This window comes from Megalops cyprinoides, chromosome 18, assembly GCF_013368585.1.
Source record: "Megalops cyprinoides isolate fMegCyp1 chromosome 18, fMegCyp1.pri, whole genome shotgun sequence".
Classification (NCBI taxonomy): Eukaryota; Metazoa; Chordata; class Actinopteri; order Elopiformes; family Megalopidae; genus Megalops; species Megalops cyprinoides.
Window position 1 is genome coordinate 3,625,742 of NC_050600.1, and position 13,408 is coordinate 3,639,149.

Consider the following 13,408-nt stretch of genomic DNA (forward strand, 5'->3'; position numbering starts at 1 on the left):
AGTGTTGTTGTTGCACGCTAACCAAGATATTTACTAAAAACGTACAGGAAGTGACGTACTGAACCATAGAAGCGTAAACCCATCATTCTGTGCCGGATGGCCTGGCGGTACGGAGCGCTGAAAATAAGGCGAACGCATTAGTATTTACCTTGGCTAGGCACGCACAGAGGTGTCCCTGGATTTAATTTTGTAGCCCAATCGTCATAAGGGGCAATCATGTATGATCAAGACGAGGGTAAGTATGGCTGGTTTTGTGAGTTTTTGTGCTAGCTAGCTTCATGTCATTGTAGAATAGACTGGCTACAGTTCAGCTATAGCTAGCATGGCGCCACAGCGTTCTTTAGCCAGCGATCGCATTGATGGCTTCACCATTGCCAGGCTATTTATGTTTGTGTAACGTTAGCCTTGCGCATGCAATCTGGCGAGTTGTAATGTGTCGTCATGCAAAACACCTAGCCAACTAGCTTCAGTATAACACAAAGCGATGTATCGTATCAGCAGATTTAGCATGTGGGCTAATTAACCCAATGGCTTGAGTTATAGATAATACTGTAATGAGCTTTACCTAGCTAATTGGTGGCCAACAAGCTATCCATGTATCCAAGTTAGTAAGGTAGTTCAGTCGTTGCTTGTTTTCACCTCTGTGGCGTTGTTGAGATTAATTCTGTCCTGACTGGCTTGCAAAAAAATGCACCTACTAGTCACATTCGCTTGTCTTAGTTAATGTGGCTAGTCTAACTATACCTCAGACATTATGAAAGGCGACGCAAAGATTGATCCTTTGGTATTTTCAAAATTGTAGAAAAAGGGCCTTGCACGCACAAAACAACCTCGTGCTTTTGACGAACGTTTGGAATGTGGCTAACATTCATTTTCTTCTGCAGACACGCAGTGAACTACAAAGTTAGTAAGAGCCAGGTTAACTACATTTGGCGCATTATTTGCTATGATTGTAATCACACGAGATGTCTTATTGCAGATATCCAGTACGATGAAGATGATGACGAGATCACCCCGGATTTGTGGCAGGAAGCCTGCTGGATTGTCATCAGGTGATATGGCTGTCGTCCTGTGCAGAAACTTCTCTGCTAGTCCTGTCGAGCTAAAGCCTGTTTGCTTCATAAAGCCACAGTATATTTTATTCAATAACTGTTACTCAATAATCACCCACACAGTCAGCACAAGTATAACCCCCCACTGCAATGCAAAACTGTATGGAGTAAAAATATGTCAGATAAACTTCGTTACTGGTCCTGTTGATTATGGTCTTTTGTGTGGGGATAGGTTTAATGACCCTGTATGTCACGTACTGAAGCCCCTGTGGACCGCGTGTTTCTCCCAGCTCTTATTTTGATGAGAAGGGCCTGGTGCGCCAGCAGCTGGACTCCTTTGATGAGTTCATCCAGATGTCAGTGCAGAGGATCGTGGAGGACGCCCCGCCCATCGACCTGCAGGCCGAGGCTCAGCACACGTCCGGCGAGGTCGAGGAGCCGGTGAGTCTTGCCCAGAGAGAGGGGGGGGTGAACAGAGAGAGCGCTCTGGGACAGAGTGTATTCCTGCAGCCTGCCAGCCAGGCTCTCCTCATTTCTGTTTTTAGGAAGCGTTCTCATGGTACTACCTTTTTGTTTTTGTCATCCCACCCCCCCCTCCCCCCAGCCACGGTACCTGCTGAAGTTTGAGCAGATTTACCTGTCCAAGCCCACCCACTGGGAGAGAGATGGAGCTCCCTCTCCAATGATGCCCAATGAAGCCAGACTGCGGAATCTCACGTAAGACCGGCTGCTTCTGGACCCTTTCTCTCTCTGTTTGGATGTTAATCGAGGAGGATATCTCAGAGTTTGGCTTCCTGAACTCTAAGCCTTCTCAGCCTTGTGCTTCATGCTGTTTGTCATGCGGCAGCGGTCGTTGCTGCCGGAAAAGGTCTTGGTTAGCTAGTAAGGACCCTCCCTCTGCACCCTGTAAAATACATTTACATTTATTCATTTGGCAGACGCTTTTATCCAAAGCGACTTACATAGGTAACAGTTGTTTTACAATGTTATCCATTTATACAGCTGGATATTTACTGAGGCAACTGTGGGTTAAGTACCTTGCCCAAGGGTACAGCAGCAGTGTCCCAGCGGGGATTGAACCAGCAACCTTTCGGTTACGAGTCCTGCTCTTTAACCACTATGCTACACTGCCGCCCTAATACCTATGCCTCGGTGCAGTGAAGGCGACAGACTGTGTTGTAGAGGGGGTGGCGGTGTAGCATGGTGGTAAGGAGCAGGGCTCATAACTGAAAGGTTGTTGGTTCAATTTCCCCGCTGGGGCACTGCTGCTGTACCCTTGGGCAAGGTACTTAACCCAGAATTACCTCAGTGTATACTCAGAATTATAGATGAATAACATGCAAAAATTACAGTAATGTAATGCGCGCTCTATCGTCCCATCGGCGCACAGGTACTCCGCCCCCTTGTATGTTGACATCACCAAAACCATCATAAAGGAGGGGGAGGAGCAGCTGCAGACGCAGCACCAGAAGACCTTCATCGGCAAGATTCCCATCATGCTCCGATCTACATACTGCCTGCTGAGCGGCCTGACGGACCGTGACCTGTGCGAGCTCAACGAGTGCCCGCTGGACCCAGGCGGCTACTTCATCATCAACGGCTCAGAGAAGGTGAGCCCAATGCCTTCCCACAGTGTACTGCACCGGTCTACCATAGATGTCACAAGCACTCACTGGTAAAATGTAAAGAAAAAGCAGGTGGGATTCAATATGGGTTTGGACTGAGAGTAAAAATGGTTATGGTGGCTATGGTTACTTTGCCTGTTTGTTGTAGACAGTAGTACATCTGTTTTTCTTATTTTGTTTCAGCTGCTTTTGAGAAGGGTAGCATCCTGTGCTTTTTCCACTGTGGGCTTGCCTTTCATGTGGTGTTGTAATCACAGTGTGTACCGAAGCACAAAAATTTACCTATCAGTTCCCCGCATCTTAGACAGATGCATGTCAACAACAGTCAGCTTCCACCGTCCTGCAAAGGCGATGGCTGATAACGCCACGCCGCAGGCAGCTGTTTGTCTCCCAGTAAGGCTGGCTGCAGCTGTGTTTCCGTAGTAACCGGGCTTTGTGGAATTTTGGCTGCAGGTGCTCATTGCTCAGGAGAAGATGGCCACCAACACAGTGTATGTGTTTGCCAAGAAGGACTCCAAGTACGCCTACACGGGGGAGTGCCGCTCCTGCCTGGAGAACTCCTCCCGCCCCACCAGCTCCATCTGGGTCAGCATGATGGCCAGGGGGGGTCAGGTGAGTCATTCAGTGGTCTAGCAGAGACCAACACAGCACTGTTCATCTCTTTAGGCCTGGATACAATTAAAGTACAGTAAATAGTACTTTAGATGGATTTGGTCTGAGACTATAAGTAGTCAGTGTTGGGTAGACACTAAATATGTGCTATAATCTGTTCTTACTACCACTAAAACAGCTTTTTATTCATTTACTGTTTGAGTTTACTGTAGTAAACATACATTTTGCTTAGGTTTCTGTGTAAGTTACATAAGTTGCACTGAGAAAACCTACAGTTCTTTCCTCTGCTGTGGACTCGCAGGGTGTAAAGAAGAGTGCCATTGGTCAGAGGATTGTCTCCACGCTGCCGTACATCAGACAGGAAGTGCCCATCATCATCGTGTTCCGCGCTCTGGGCTTTGTGTCCGACAGAGACATTCTGGAGCACATCATCTACGACTTCGACGATCCCGAGATGATGGAGATGGTAACTGGCTCGCCGTACTGATCGACACTGTCGTGTTTCAGCTCAGTCACTTTACCTGCTGTGTGATAAATGAGTCAGACAGGAATCTTAAAGGCATCTGGAACAGTTTTATTGAGGTTATCAGTACTTACAGAAAGCAGGTTTGGGTCTGTGTTTGAGGTGGTTGCACCTGACCTTGCCCCCTGTCCCCCTACCTGTCCAGGTGAAGCCGTCCCTGGACGAGGCCTTCGTGATCCAGGAGCAGAACGTAGCCCTAAACTTCATTGGTTCTCGAGGTGCCAAGCCCGGTGTAACCAAGGAGAAGAGGATCAAATACGCCAAGGAGGTGCTGCAGAAGGAGGTGCTGCCCCATGTGGGAGTCAGTGACTTCTGTGAGACCAAGAAGGCCTACTTCTTAGGGTAAGGCAGAGAGAACTCAAGTAACTTCTAGCTCAAATAACTTTGGGTAAAGCTAGTCTAACTCGGGTACAAGCCAGCAGAGGAGTTTGATCAAAGGAAGAAAATGAGATTGCACACGCTTCTGTTTCAAAGCAGATTTATTTGTGAGATTTAATTTTTTCCTTTATAATTGGCAAAATACGTCCATCCTTTTGCTACCTTACTGGCTTGATTGCATGCAGTCTAGCGATGTTAGTGTACTGGTATTGCTAACTTTTGACTGTTTTAATTGCTTCTACACTGTGCCCACTCCCAAAATTCATTGGTGACAGATATTTCCTGCTAAGAGTATCAGTACGCATGTAGCCACACAAATGCAAAATAGTTGTTTTAAAATAATGTGTCCCAAATGGTAATGTGTCTTACTTTGACAGGAACGTGACTGTCACTGATAATAAGAATAATGCTGTAAAGTCATGCATTTATCCGTCAAACACAGTTGAAGATTCCTTCCTCCTCCCGATCTTCCTGCAGGTACATGGTGCACAGACTGCTTCTGGCTGCCCTGGGCAGGCGAGAGCTGGACGACCGAGATCACTATGGCAACAAGAGGCTGGACCTGGCCGGGCCACTGCTGGCCTTCCTGTTCCGCGGGTGAGTGCCAGCTCGGGTTTCACCCAGTTTTCCTTTAAACTTAAACATGGAGGTTCAGCCTGAGAGGCTGTCTCGTTTTAATCTCTGTAAATTTCTGTAAATCTGCATGACAGGTTACCTTGACAAAAACATTTCTGTCACCGGGGTTTTTGTTTTGTTTTTGTTCTCGCATGGACATGTTGATTTGCTTGAAACTCCACTCTCTTTCCTTTCAGAATGTTTAAAAATCTGCTGAAAGAGATCAGGATATACGCCCAGAAGTTCATCGACCGAGGGAAGGACTTCAACCTGGAGCTGGCCATTAAGACCCGCATCATCTCCGACGGGCTGAAGTACTCTCTGGCCACCGGGAACTGGGGTGACGTGAAGAAGGCCCACCAGGCCAGAGCCGGGGTGTCTCAGGTAAGACCTGTAACAGGAGTGGGGGCAGGGTAGCATGGAGGGTCTCAGCACTGAGGCTGTATCACCTGGACCTGCTGACATTGGGGCAGCTCTTCCTTCTTAGGTCACACTCAAGATCTTTTCTGTTTCCTATTTTTTATTTTTAATTTTAGAAAGTAGTCCACTATGAGAATAGTGGTACCAATCTGATTGTGGACAGCTGTTTTCTGTTTTTATTTTTTTTTTGTTTAGTTTTTCTTTTCTGCAAACATGATCCTTAAAATCATGTAATTTGTTGTATTGGCCATTATTTTATCACTTTAGATATCATTTGTGTGTTCTGTCATTAATTTATATTTAAACTAATATTGAGTGTTATTCTTGGCTGACATGTACAGTTTCATTGTATATAAGGTGCAATACAAATAAAGGTTTTTATTCTTATTGTGATAGTATATGTAAGTAATATAAGTACACTCTAGTCCTTTGACTCTTCATGCTATCATAGGCCAGTCCCTGTTTATCTGAGTTGAACTGCTGTGGTTGGTCAGTTGCTGTTAAAACATGTTCACACTGTCTCTCCTCCTGCAGGTGTTGAACCGCTTGACCTTCGCCTCCACCCTGTCCCACCTCAGACGAGTGAACTCTCCCATTGGGCGAGACGGCAAGCTGGCCAAGCCCAGACAGCTGCACAACACGCTGTGGGGGATGGTGTGTCCTGCCGAGACCCCAGAGGTACGCTGGGAAAACGTCATGGCCTCAGCCTCAGATAATGTTCAGTTTTGCCACCCAGTCGTGGCCAATCCTACCGTTTGAATGGCTTGGTAATATGTAATTTTGTGACAAGCGTAATGATAGAGTATTCCCAGGAATACTTGACTTCATGACGTGGCTTCGTGACTCCAGTGTAATGGCAGTATTTGGGGTAACGGGTCGTTGTGACGTTCAGAGCAGTGCGCTCGATACTAAGGAGCTCTGCTGCTGTTTCCCACAGGGTCACGCTGTGGGGCTGGTGAAGAACCTGGCCCTTATGGCCTATATCTCTGTGGGCTCACAGCCGTCCCCGATCCTGGAGTTCTTGGAGGAGTGGAGCATGGAGAACCTGGAGGAAATCTCCCCGGCAGCCATTGCTGAGTGAGTTCAGGCCTGGCCAGCAGGGGGCAGCATCTGTATATATTCTTTTAATATCCAAGTACAGTAGTAGTGTGATTTCAATTGGCAAGAACAAATAATTGTAAGAGTAAGACATACAGCAATTTATAATTATGAATTAGACAGAGCTTTAGTGTCAAGCTAGTGTTTGAAGACAGACTTTAAATACTTTTTCCCCCCTTTGCTATCAGTGCCACCAAGATCTTTGTGAATGGTTGCTGGGTGGGGATCCACAAAGACCCCGAGCAGCTGATGAATACTCTGAGGAAGCTGAGGAGACAGATGGACATCATTGTGTCTGAGGTAAGGAGCCAGGCCACCCTATCTGTGGGCTTTTAGCCAACAATCTCCTGCATTTGAATGTCACCTCAGCCAAATTTGCATGTTTACTGTGTGCTTGGGAGTGTGCATGTTTTATATGGGTGATCACTCCGTAATAGTACTTTAGTTATAAAGATATGAGCGTTTACCTCAAGGCCAGGCAGCGATTGGCGTGGCTGGCTTGTTTGCAGTTTGCGCTGGGGGCCTGCGTTTGAGAGCTCACCCTCTTGTTCTCTCACGTTCCAGGTGTCCATGATCAGAGACATCCGGGAGAGGGAGATCCGCATCTACACCGATGCCGGGAGGATCTGCCGCCCCCTGCTGATCGTGGAGAAGCAGAAGCTGCTGCTCAAACGGCGGCACATCGACCAGCTGAAGGAGAGGGAGTACAACAACTACAGGTGAGCTTTACTGCCCTCACCTGGAAGCTGTAGGGTATGCACTGGCCAGCTTATCTTCAGTAATGTCTGAGGGTATCCACCTCAAGTGTTTTAGTGCTTCCAGATCATTTGGTGAGAGGTTATGTTAGGCATTTGTTATGGTGTCTGAGTATATTTGCTGTCCTCATGGTTTGACCCTGTTGTTGCTAATTGCATCTGAGAGTATTTGCTGTTCTTGTTGTTTGACCCTGTAGCTGTGGTAATGGTGACTGACTGTACTCACTTTGTGTTCGTGGTTTGTCCCTGTTGTTGGTGTCTGAGTGTACTGGTTTTGGTGGCTGACTGTGTTCTCTGTGTGCTGCTGGTTTTGATGTCTGACCCGCCTGTGTCCCCGGCTGTAGCTGGCAGGACCTTGTGGCCAGCGGTGTGGTGGAGTACATCGACACTCTGGAGGAGGAGACTGTGATGCTGGCCATGACCCCTGATGACCTGCAGGAGAAGGGTGTGGCCTATTGCTCCACCTACACCCACTGCGAGATCCACCCGTCCATGATCCTGGGCGTCTGCGCCTCCATTATCCCCTTCCCTGACCACAACCAGGTGCAGCCCCACCCCCACTTATCTGTCAATCAGAGTATCTATTATTTTTATTACTGGTGTACTGCTGGCTATATGAGATATATAGAGTGAATTAGAAGCATTGATTCATGTGAATAATGTAACAATGAGTAATGTAGCGGTGAATAATGTAACAAACTACTCTTGTAGTTCTTTTGTAGTAAACACAATAATATGATTGTCTGTATAGTATTTCTATTGCATCCCTGCTGTTTTCATTAACCCACCAAAATCCCGTTCTTTAAACGACTGCTCTCCTTTCTCCTGTCCCCTTGCATAGTCTCCAAGGAACACATACCAATCTGCTATGGGCAAACAGGCCATGGGCGTGTACATCACAAACTTCCATGTGCGCATGGACACCCTAGCCCATGTGCTGTACTACCCACAGAAGCCCCTAGTCACCACCCGTTCCATGGAGTACCTGCGCTTCAGGGAGCTTCCAGCAGGTGGGGCTGTAGCTGTTCAGAACTGCTGCCCAGTCTCCCTTCTCACTGCAGACTGTAGTTAATGATAAAAGCATGATGTTGGATGGTTTCTAACATTGTTTCTGCTCCCTCTTTAGGTATAAACTCCATCGTGGCCATTGCGTCCTACACAGGGTATAATCAAGAGGACTCTGTCATCATGAACCGCTCAGCTGTGGACCGCGGGTTCTTCAGGTGAGGCCACACTGCTCATCATTTATGTGCTTGGCTGAGCATACCTGTGTTTTGATATATTGGTATAAGAGTATGTGATAATATATATGAATGATATAGTTGACATTATTGAAAACAACTCATTTTCTTGGTAGACCATTACCTTATGTAGGACAAGCTTACATTTATAACAGATAAGGATTTTCTGTGCCTGTCCCTTATATTGGTGTAGTTGAGCCCTGCTGAGATTGTAAGTGCAAGAGTCCTGGAATGTTGAGGGGTTTGTAAAGAGGGAGTACTGGTCTTTGTTTGTTTCCAGTGAACAGGTGCAGGATTGTGGAAACCGCACCAGTGTATTCTGGGTGGTATTAAAGCTAGCTGTCCTGTGATTCCAGGTCTGTGTTCTATCGCTCTTATAAAGAGCAGGAGTCAAAGAAAGGCTTTGACCAGGAGGAGATCTTTGAAAAACCTACTCGTGATACTTGTCAAGGTGAGTCAATAGAATCCTGTTACGAGACTGTTCAGTTTTGTATAGTACGGTAGTCCTCTGCTAGAGAGAACCTGTATAAGATCAATATGTTATCTAGTAACATCTGAACATTGTAGTGCATGGGAGATGCATTCCCACTGTCCTTGCAGATCCTTAAAAATATTTTCCTCCCTGAAAGTAAAGTGGTCAGAAATGGTCCCTGAAATGTCCTGGAAAATTGCCCTTTACTTGCACAGCGATAAAAGTCCACCCCTCATTTTTGCTAAAATCTGGCTGAAGAATTGGGTTTTGCTGAAATCTAAACCTTGCCCCCCAGGCATGCGTCACGCGATCTATGACAAGCTGGACGACGACGGTCTGATCGCGCCGGGCGTGCGCGTGTCCGGCGAGGACGTCATCATCGGCAAGACAGTGACGCTGCCGGAGAATGACGACGAGCTGGACAGCACCAACCGCCGCTACACCAAGCGGGACTGCAGCACCTTCCTGCGCACCAGTGAGACCGGCATCGTGGACCAGGTCATGGTCACGCTCAACCAGGAGGGCTACAAGTTCTGCAAGATCAGGGTGGGTGTCGCTGGGCAGGCCGAAGGGGACCGCGTCGGATTCATAACGCCCTGACTGTCAGGCACACCAGTACACAGTTATCAATGCAGAGGTCACCTCAACTAGTGGGCTGGGTTTTTTCACTGTTTCAGGTTACCGAGGATTGTTTGTATATATAATGCATGTGATGCCAACAGTCACACTGTTGTCTATGCATCTGCCAAATGGCTGTAGTTATGAGAGGTTGGGCTCGGTAAATACTTGGATGGGAGACCTCTTGGGGGAGAACTGGATTGCTGCTAGAAGTGCTAGGGAGGGCCAGTAGGGGGCACTGCTCCCTATGAGCTAACAGAGTCCTCTAACCTGGTGCAGTGGGGGTGCTTTGCTGTAGAAAAGTGAGCTCTGAAAGAAGGACCTGACGCAATGTGGGCAATGAAGGTCTCATAACACCTGGAGTGCCGTTAGAGCAGTTGTTTTGGGCAATTATAGAGTTGTTTTGGGAATTTGTGTCCTGGTAAAATTCCCAAAACAGCTCTCTAGATCTGGTTACCTAATCATTCCCCCTGCACTTAATTGGCCCTTACTTGGCCCACGGTGATTCCCCAGGTCATGCCTGCAATAAAGAGATGACCTTCCAAGTGAAATAAATGGTAAAAAAAAATCTAACAATAATGATGCAAAGAAGGCAGTTAACCTCATATATCAGTGCTGTAATGTAAGGCACAACGTTTTAGCGGTTTTGACACATTCGCTCTCCTCAGGCTGAGCACTGCAACAGTAAGGCTTATCGGTTTATTTTCACCTGGATGTTTTGTTTGAGATGGCTTCCGAGATACGAGAGCTGCTCTGCTTTCATCTGCTTTCATGTAAAAGGCATTCCTTCAGGGAACATCTCTCCTCATCTCTCCTCCGTCTCCTGCAGGTGAGATCGGTCCGTATCCCCCAGATCGGAGATAAGTTCGCCAGTCGGCACGGACAGAAGGGTACCTGTGGTATCCAGTACAGACAAGAGGTAAGAAAATAAAGGGGGACTCGTTAACCTTTCCACAGTGTGCGCATTCTGTGTTTGGTTTACACCCTGACTTTTTAACTCCGACTAAATGAATCTGATCCCCCTTACCTGTTATAAACTGGAACCTTTGACATGAAGTGGAAACATTTTAAAACACTATCATTAGTTGCTGATAGCAGTGCTTTTGGGGACATCAGTCCAGATGGTGTTGAGATTAGTGAGTGTAAGTACATCCGAGCTACTGTTACCTGGAAGTTCTTTTTTTGTGAATAAGTACATTCCCGTGTCTCTCTGACTTCCTGTTGAGTTTGAGGAAGGGGTCACGCCACCTACAGCAGCTGGCTCAGGAGTGAACCTATGCAAACGTCCCAAAAAGGGGACCATAAAGTCCTTACTGTAAATGTGCTTCCACTTGTTTTTTTGGTGAAAATAAGTGTGGAGTCTCTCTCTCTCTCTCTCTCTCTCTCTCTCTCTCTCTCTCTCTCTCTCTCTCTCTCTCTCTCTCTCTCTCAGGACATGCCCTTCACGTGTGAGGGAATAACGCCCGACATCATCATCAATCCTCACGCCATCCCCTCTCGAATGACAGTTGGTCACTTGATCGAGTGTCTGCAGGGCAAGGTACCGCTGTCCTCTCTGCATGCTACAAGTGCTGCTGTCCCGTTTCTACATATTTGCATTAACGTCATACAAGGAAAAAGGAAGTACCGGAGTTAGGCAAATCAGTGAGGCCAGGCAAACTGCCAAGCCAGTCAAACAGTAACTGCAGGAATGTCTGTAAATATCAGGGAACTAGGAAGTTAACTGCTGCTCAAATATGCGGAAGTAAAAGCTTAAACATTGCTAGCTGAAACTCAAAGAAGAGGAGATGGAATGGAGGAAGTGACTGTATCTTGACTGGGGAAATGTGCTCCTAATGTGTACTGGAATGTGTACAAGTGTGAGAGTGAGATTCTCAGCCCGTATAGCTACCCAAACTCCTCATCACCGTGTCACACCGTACCTGGGACAGCAGTGGTGTGTTACAGTCCTTTCTTTACCTGTCCAGGTGTCTGCAAACAAAGGTGAAATTGGTGACGCCACGCCCTTCAACGACGCCGTGAACGTGCAGAAAGTGTCCAACCTGCTGTCCGAGTACGGGTATCACCTGAGAGGCAACGAGGTAAAGACGTTAACCCCTCGCTTTCCACACCCCCAGTTCCTGCAGCGCCTCCAGCTGTTTTAATGCTGGCAGTAATTGGCTGCGGGAGCCTCATTCAGGCTGGTAATGTGGGCCTCACTCTGGTCCCTCTCGCTCCGCAGGTGCTGTACAACGGTTTCACCGGCCGCAAGCTGACCTCGCAGATCTTCATCGGCCCCACCTACTACCAGCGCCTGAAGCACATGGTGGACGACAAGATCCACTCCAGGGCCCGCGGGCCGGTTCAGATCCTCAACAGGCAGCCCATGGAGGGGCGATCTCGGTGAGACGCGGGGCGGGGGTCTGCTGGAAACTTTCCGTTCCCTGATGTGTGCTAGCTGCTACTGTCTGAGCGAGCGAGTGAGAGAGGGAGGGGGCTGTGTGTGTGTGTGTGTGTGTGTGTGTGTGTGTGTGTGTGTGTGTGTGTGTGTGTGTGTGTGTGTGTGCGAGCAAGAGGGAGCGCTAACGATCTGATCTGTGCCTGTATTGGAGAGTAAAAGCGGGCTCAGATATTGGTCCATAAGTGTCACATACCTGTCTCACTGAAGGCATGAGGGCATGTGTGGGTGCATGCGAGAGGGAGAGACCTCACTTGTTGGTCTGTGTGTGTGTGAGAGAGAGAGAGAGAGAGAGAGAGAGAGAGAGAGAGAGAGAGAGAGAGAGAGAGAGAGAGAGAGAGAGAGAGAGAGAGAGAGAGAGAGAGAGCTGACATGTTGGGGTGTGTGAGAGAGCGAGCGAGTGCTCACGTGTCTGTCTGTGTGTTGTGCAGTGACGGAGGTCTGCGTTTCGGGGAGATGGAGCGGGACTGTCAGATCGCCCACGGAGCGGCGCAGTTTCTGCGGGAGCGTCTGTTCGAGGCATCCGACCCCTACCAGGTGCACGTCTGCAACCTGTGCGGCCTGATGGCCATCGCCAACACCCGCACCCACACCTACGAGTGCCGGGGCTGCCGCAACAAAACCCAGGTGAGTCTCCCGGCTGCTTCCGCTCTTTGAAACAGGGTGGGGTGGCTCCACCCTGCGTGGGTACCCATCGGCGAGTGAACCCCCCCCGGGCCACACCCACAAAGGCCGCACTGCTGAGGACAGAGCATCACCAGGCCGGTATTTCTCCTGTGTTTCCATCTTCCGACGCAGACTGAAAACCCACCTCTTCAGACTGCATGTCGGTTCCTACCTACTTGCTGTTTATTTTATGCGTAGCATGTATTTTGGATTCTGTGTTCTAGGGACTGATATATGGTAGTATACTTGACTTCCGTTGCCTAGTCAGGTTGCACAAGTTAACTTGTGGTAGGGCTTGAATGGTGTTATGCTCACGCTCAGTGGTCTGGGAATGTTAGCCTGGTCTGACACTGTTGCTCATTTAACTTGAACGGATACACCTCTGTTCTCTTGTGCTGGAAGTCAGTCTGGATAAGAGCGCCTGCTGAATGAATGTAATGCAATGCCTTTCAGATCTCCCTGGTGCGGATGCCGTACGCCTGCAAGCTTCTGTTCCAGGAGCTGATGTCCATGAGCATCGCTCCGCGCATGATGACCAGTTAGAGAGCCCGTCGTTTCCCTGCCGGGAGGCTCAGAGGACGACGTTGACGATGTTACTTCTGAAGAGGGACGCAGAACGAACAGCAGGCGACAGGTTTAAAATGGAAGCCAGTGCTGTGTATCTGATACCATAGCTGCTGTCAGTAGCCTTTGTTTTTGTTGTGATCACTGTTTTGGAGAACAAAAAAGAGGACGCCTCTTTCTGTTTTGTAATATGAGAAAAATGAATAAAGTGAGTGTTAATTTTTAATGTGTTTTCCTTCGTCCCTTTACATTGCTTATGAAACTGACGTGCTTAGTGACATGCCTTACACAAATTATCCCTGCATTGAATGTGTTGTTGGAGCCTGAAAAAC

General features: G+C 48.1%; 1 protein-coding gene across 1 annotated transcript; it reads left to right on the forward strand.

The window, feature by feature from the left end:
* The first annotated feature begins 80 nt into the window (after nucleotides 1-80).
* polr2b (RNA polymerase II subunit B) lies at nucleotides 81-13,243 on the forward strand. Its single transcript, XM_036551080.1, has 25 exons — nucleotides 81-235; nucleotides 980-1,052; nucleotides 1,343-1,493; nucleotides 1,657-1,769; nucleotides 2,443-2,662; nucleotides 3,131-3,289; nucleotides 3,591-3,755; nucleotides 3,958-4,154; nucleotides 4,668-4,787; nucleotides 5,003-5,189; nucleotides 5,760-5,903; nucleotides 6,163-6,302; nucleotides 6,512-6,623; nucleotides 6,888-7,042; nucleotides 7,423-7,621; nucleotides 7,920-8,088; nucleotides 8,205-8,301; nucleotides 8,676-8,770; nucleotides 9,087-9,337; nucleotides 10,239-10,328; nucleotides 10,842-10,949; nucleotides 11,377-11,490; nucleotides 11,631-11,791; nucleotides 12,278-12,473; nucleotides 12,966-13,243. Exons 1-25 carry the CDS (start codon nucleotides 217-219, stop codon nucleotides 13,053-13,055), a joined length of 3,525 nt encoding a protein of 1,174 aa, XP_036406973.1. The 5' UTR covers nucleotides 81-216; the 3' UTR covers nucleotides 13,056-13,243.
* Nucleotides 13,244-13,408: the final 165 nt, after the last annotated feature.

Bases quoted from the DNA above. Each gene is read 5' to 3' on its own strand.
- polr2b (XM_036551080.1), top strand. The intron at 5,904-6,162 runs GTACGCTGGGAA...TGTTTCCCACAG, and splicing joins GTCCTGCCGAGACCCCAGAG to GGTCACGCTGTGGGGCTGGT. The intron at 7,622-7,919 runs GTGCAGCCCCAC...CCCCTTGCATAG, and splicing joins CCTTCCCTGACCACAACCAG to TCTCCAAGGAACACATACCA.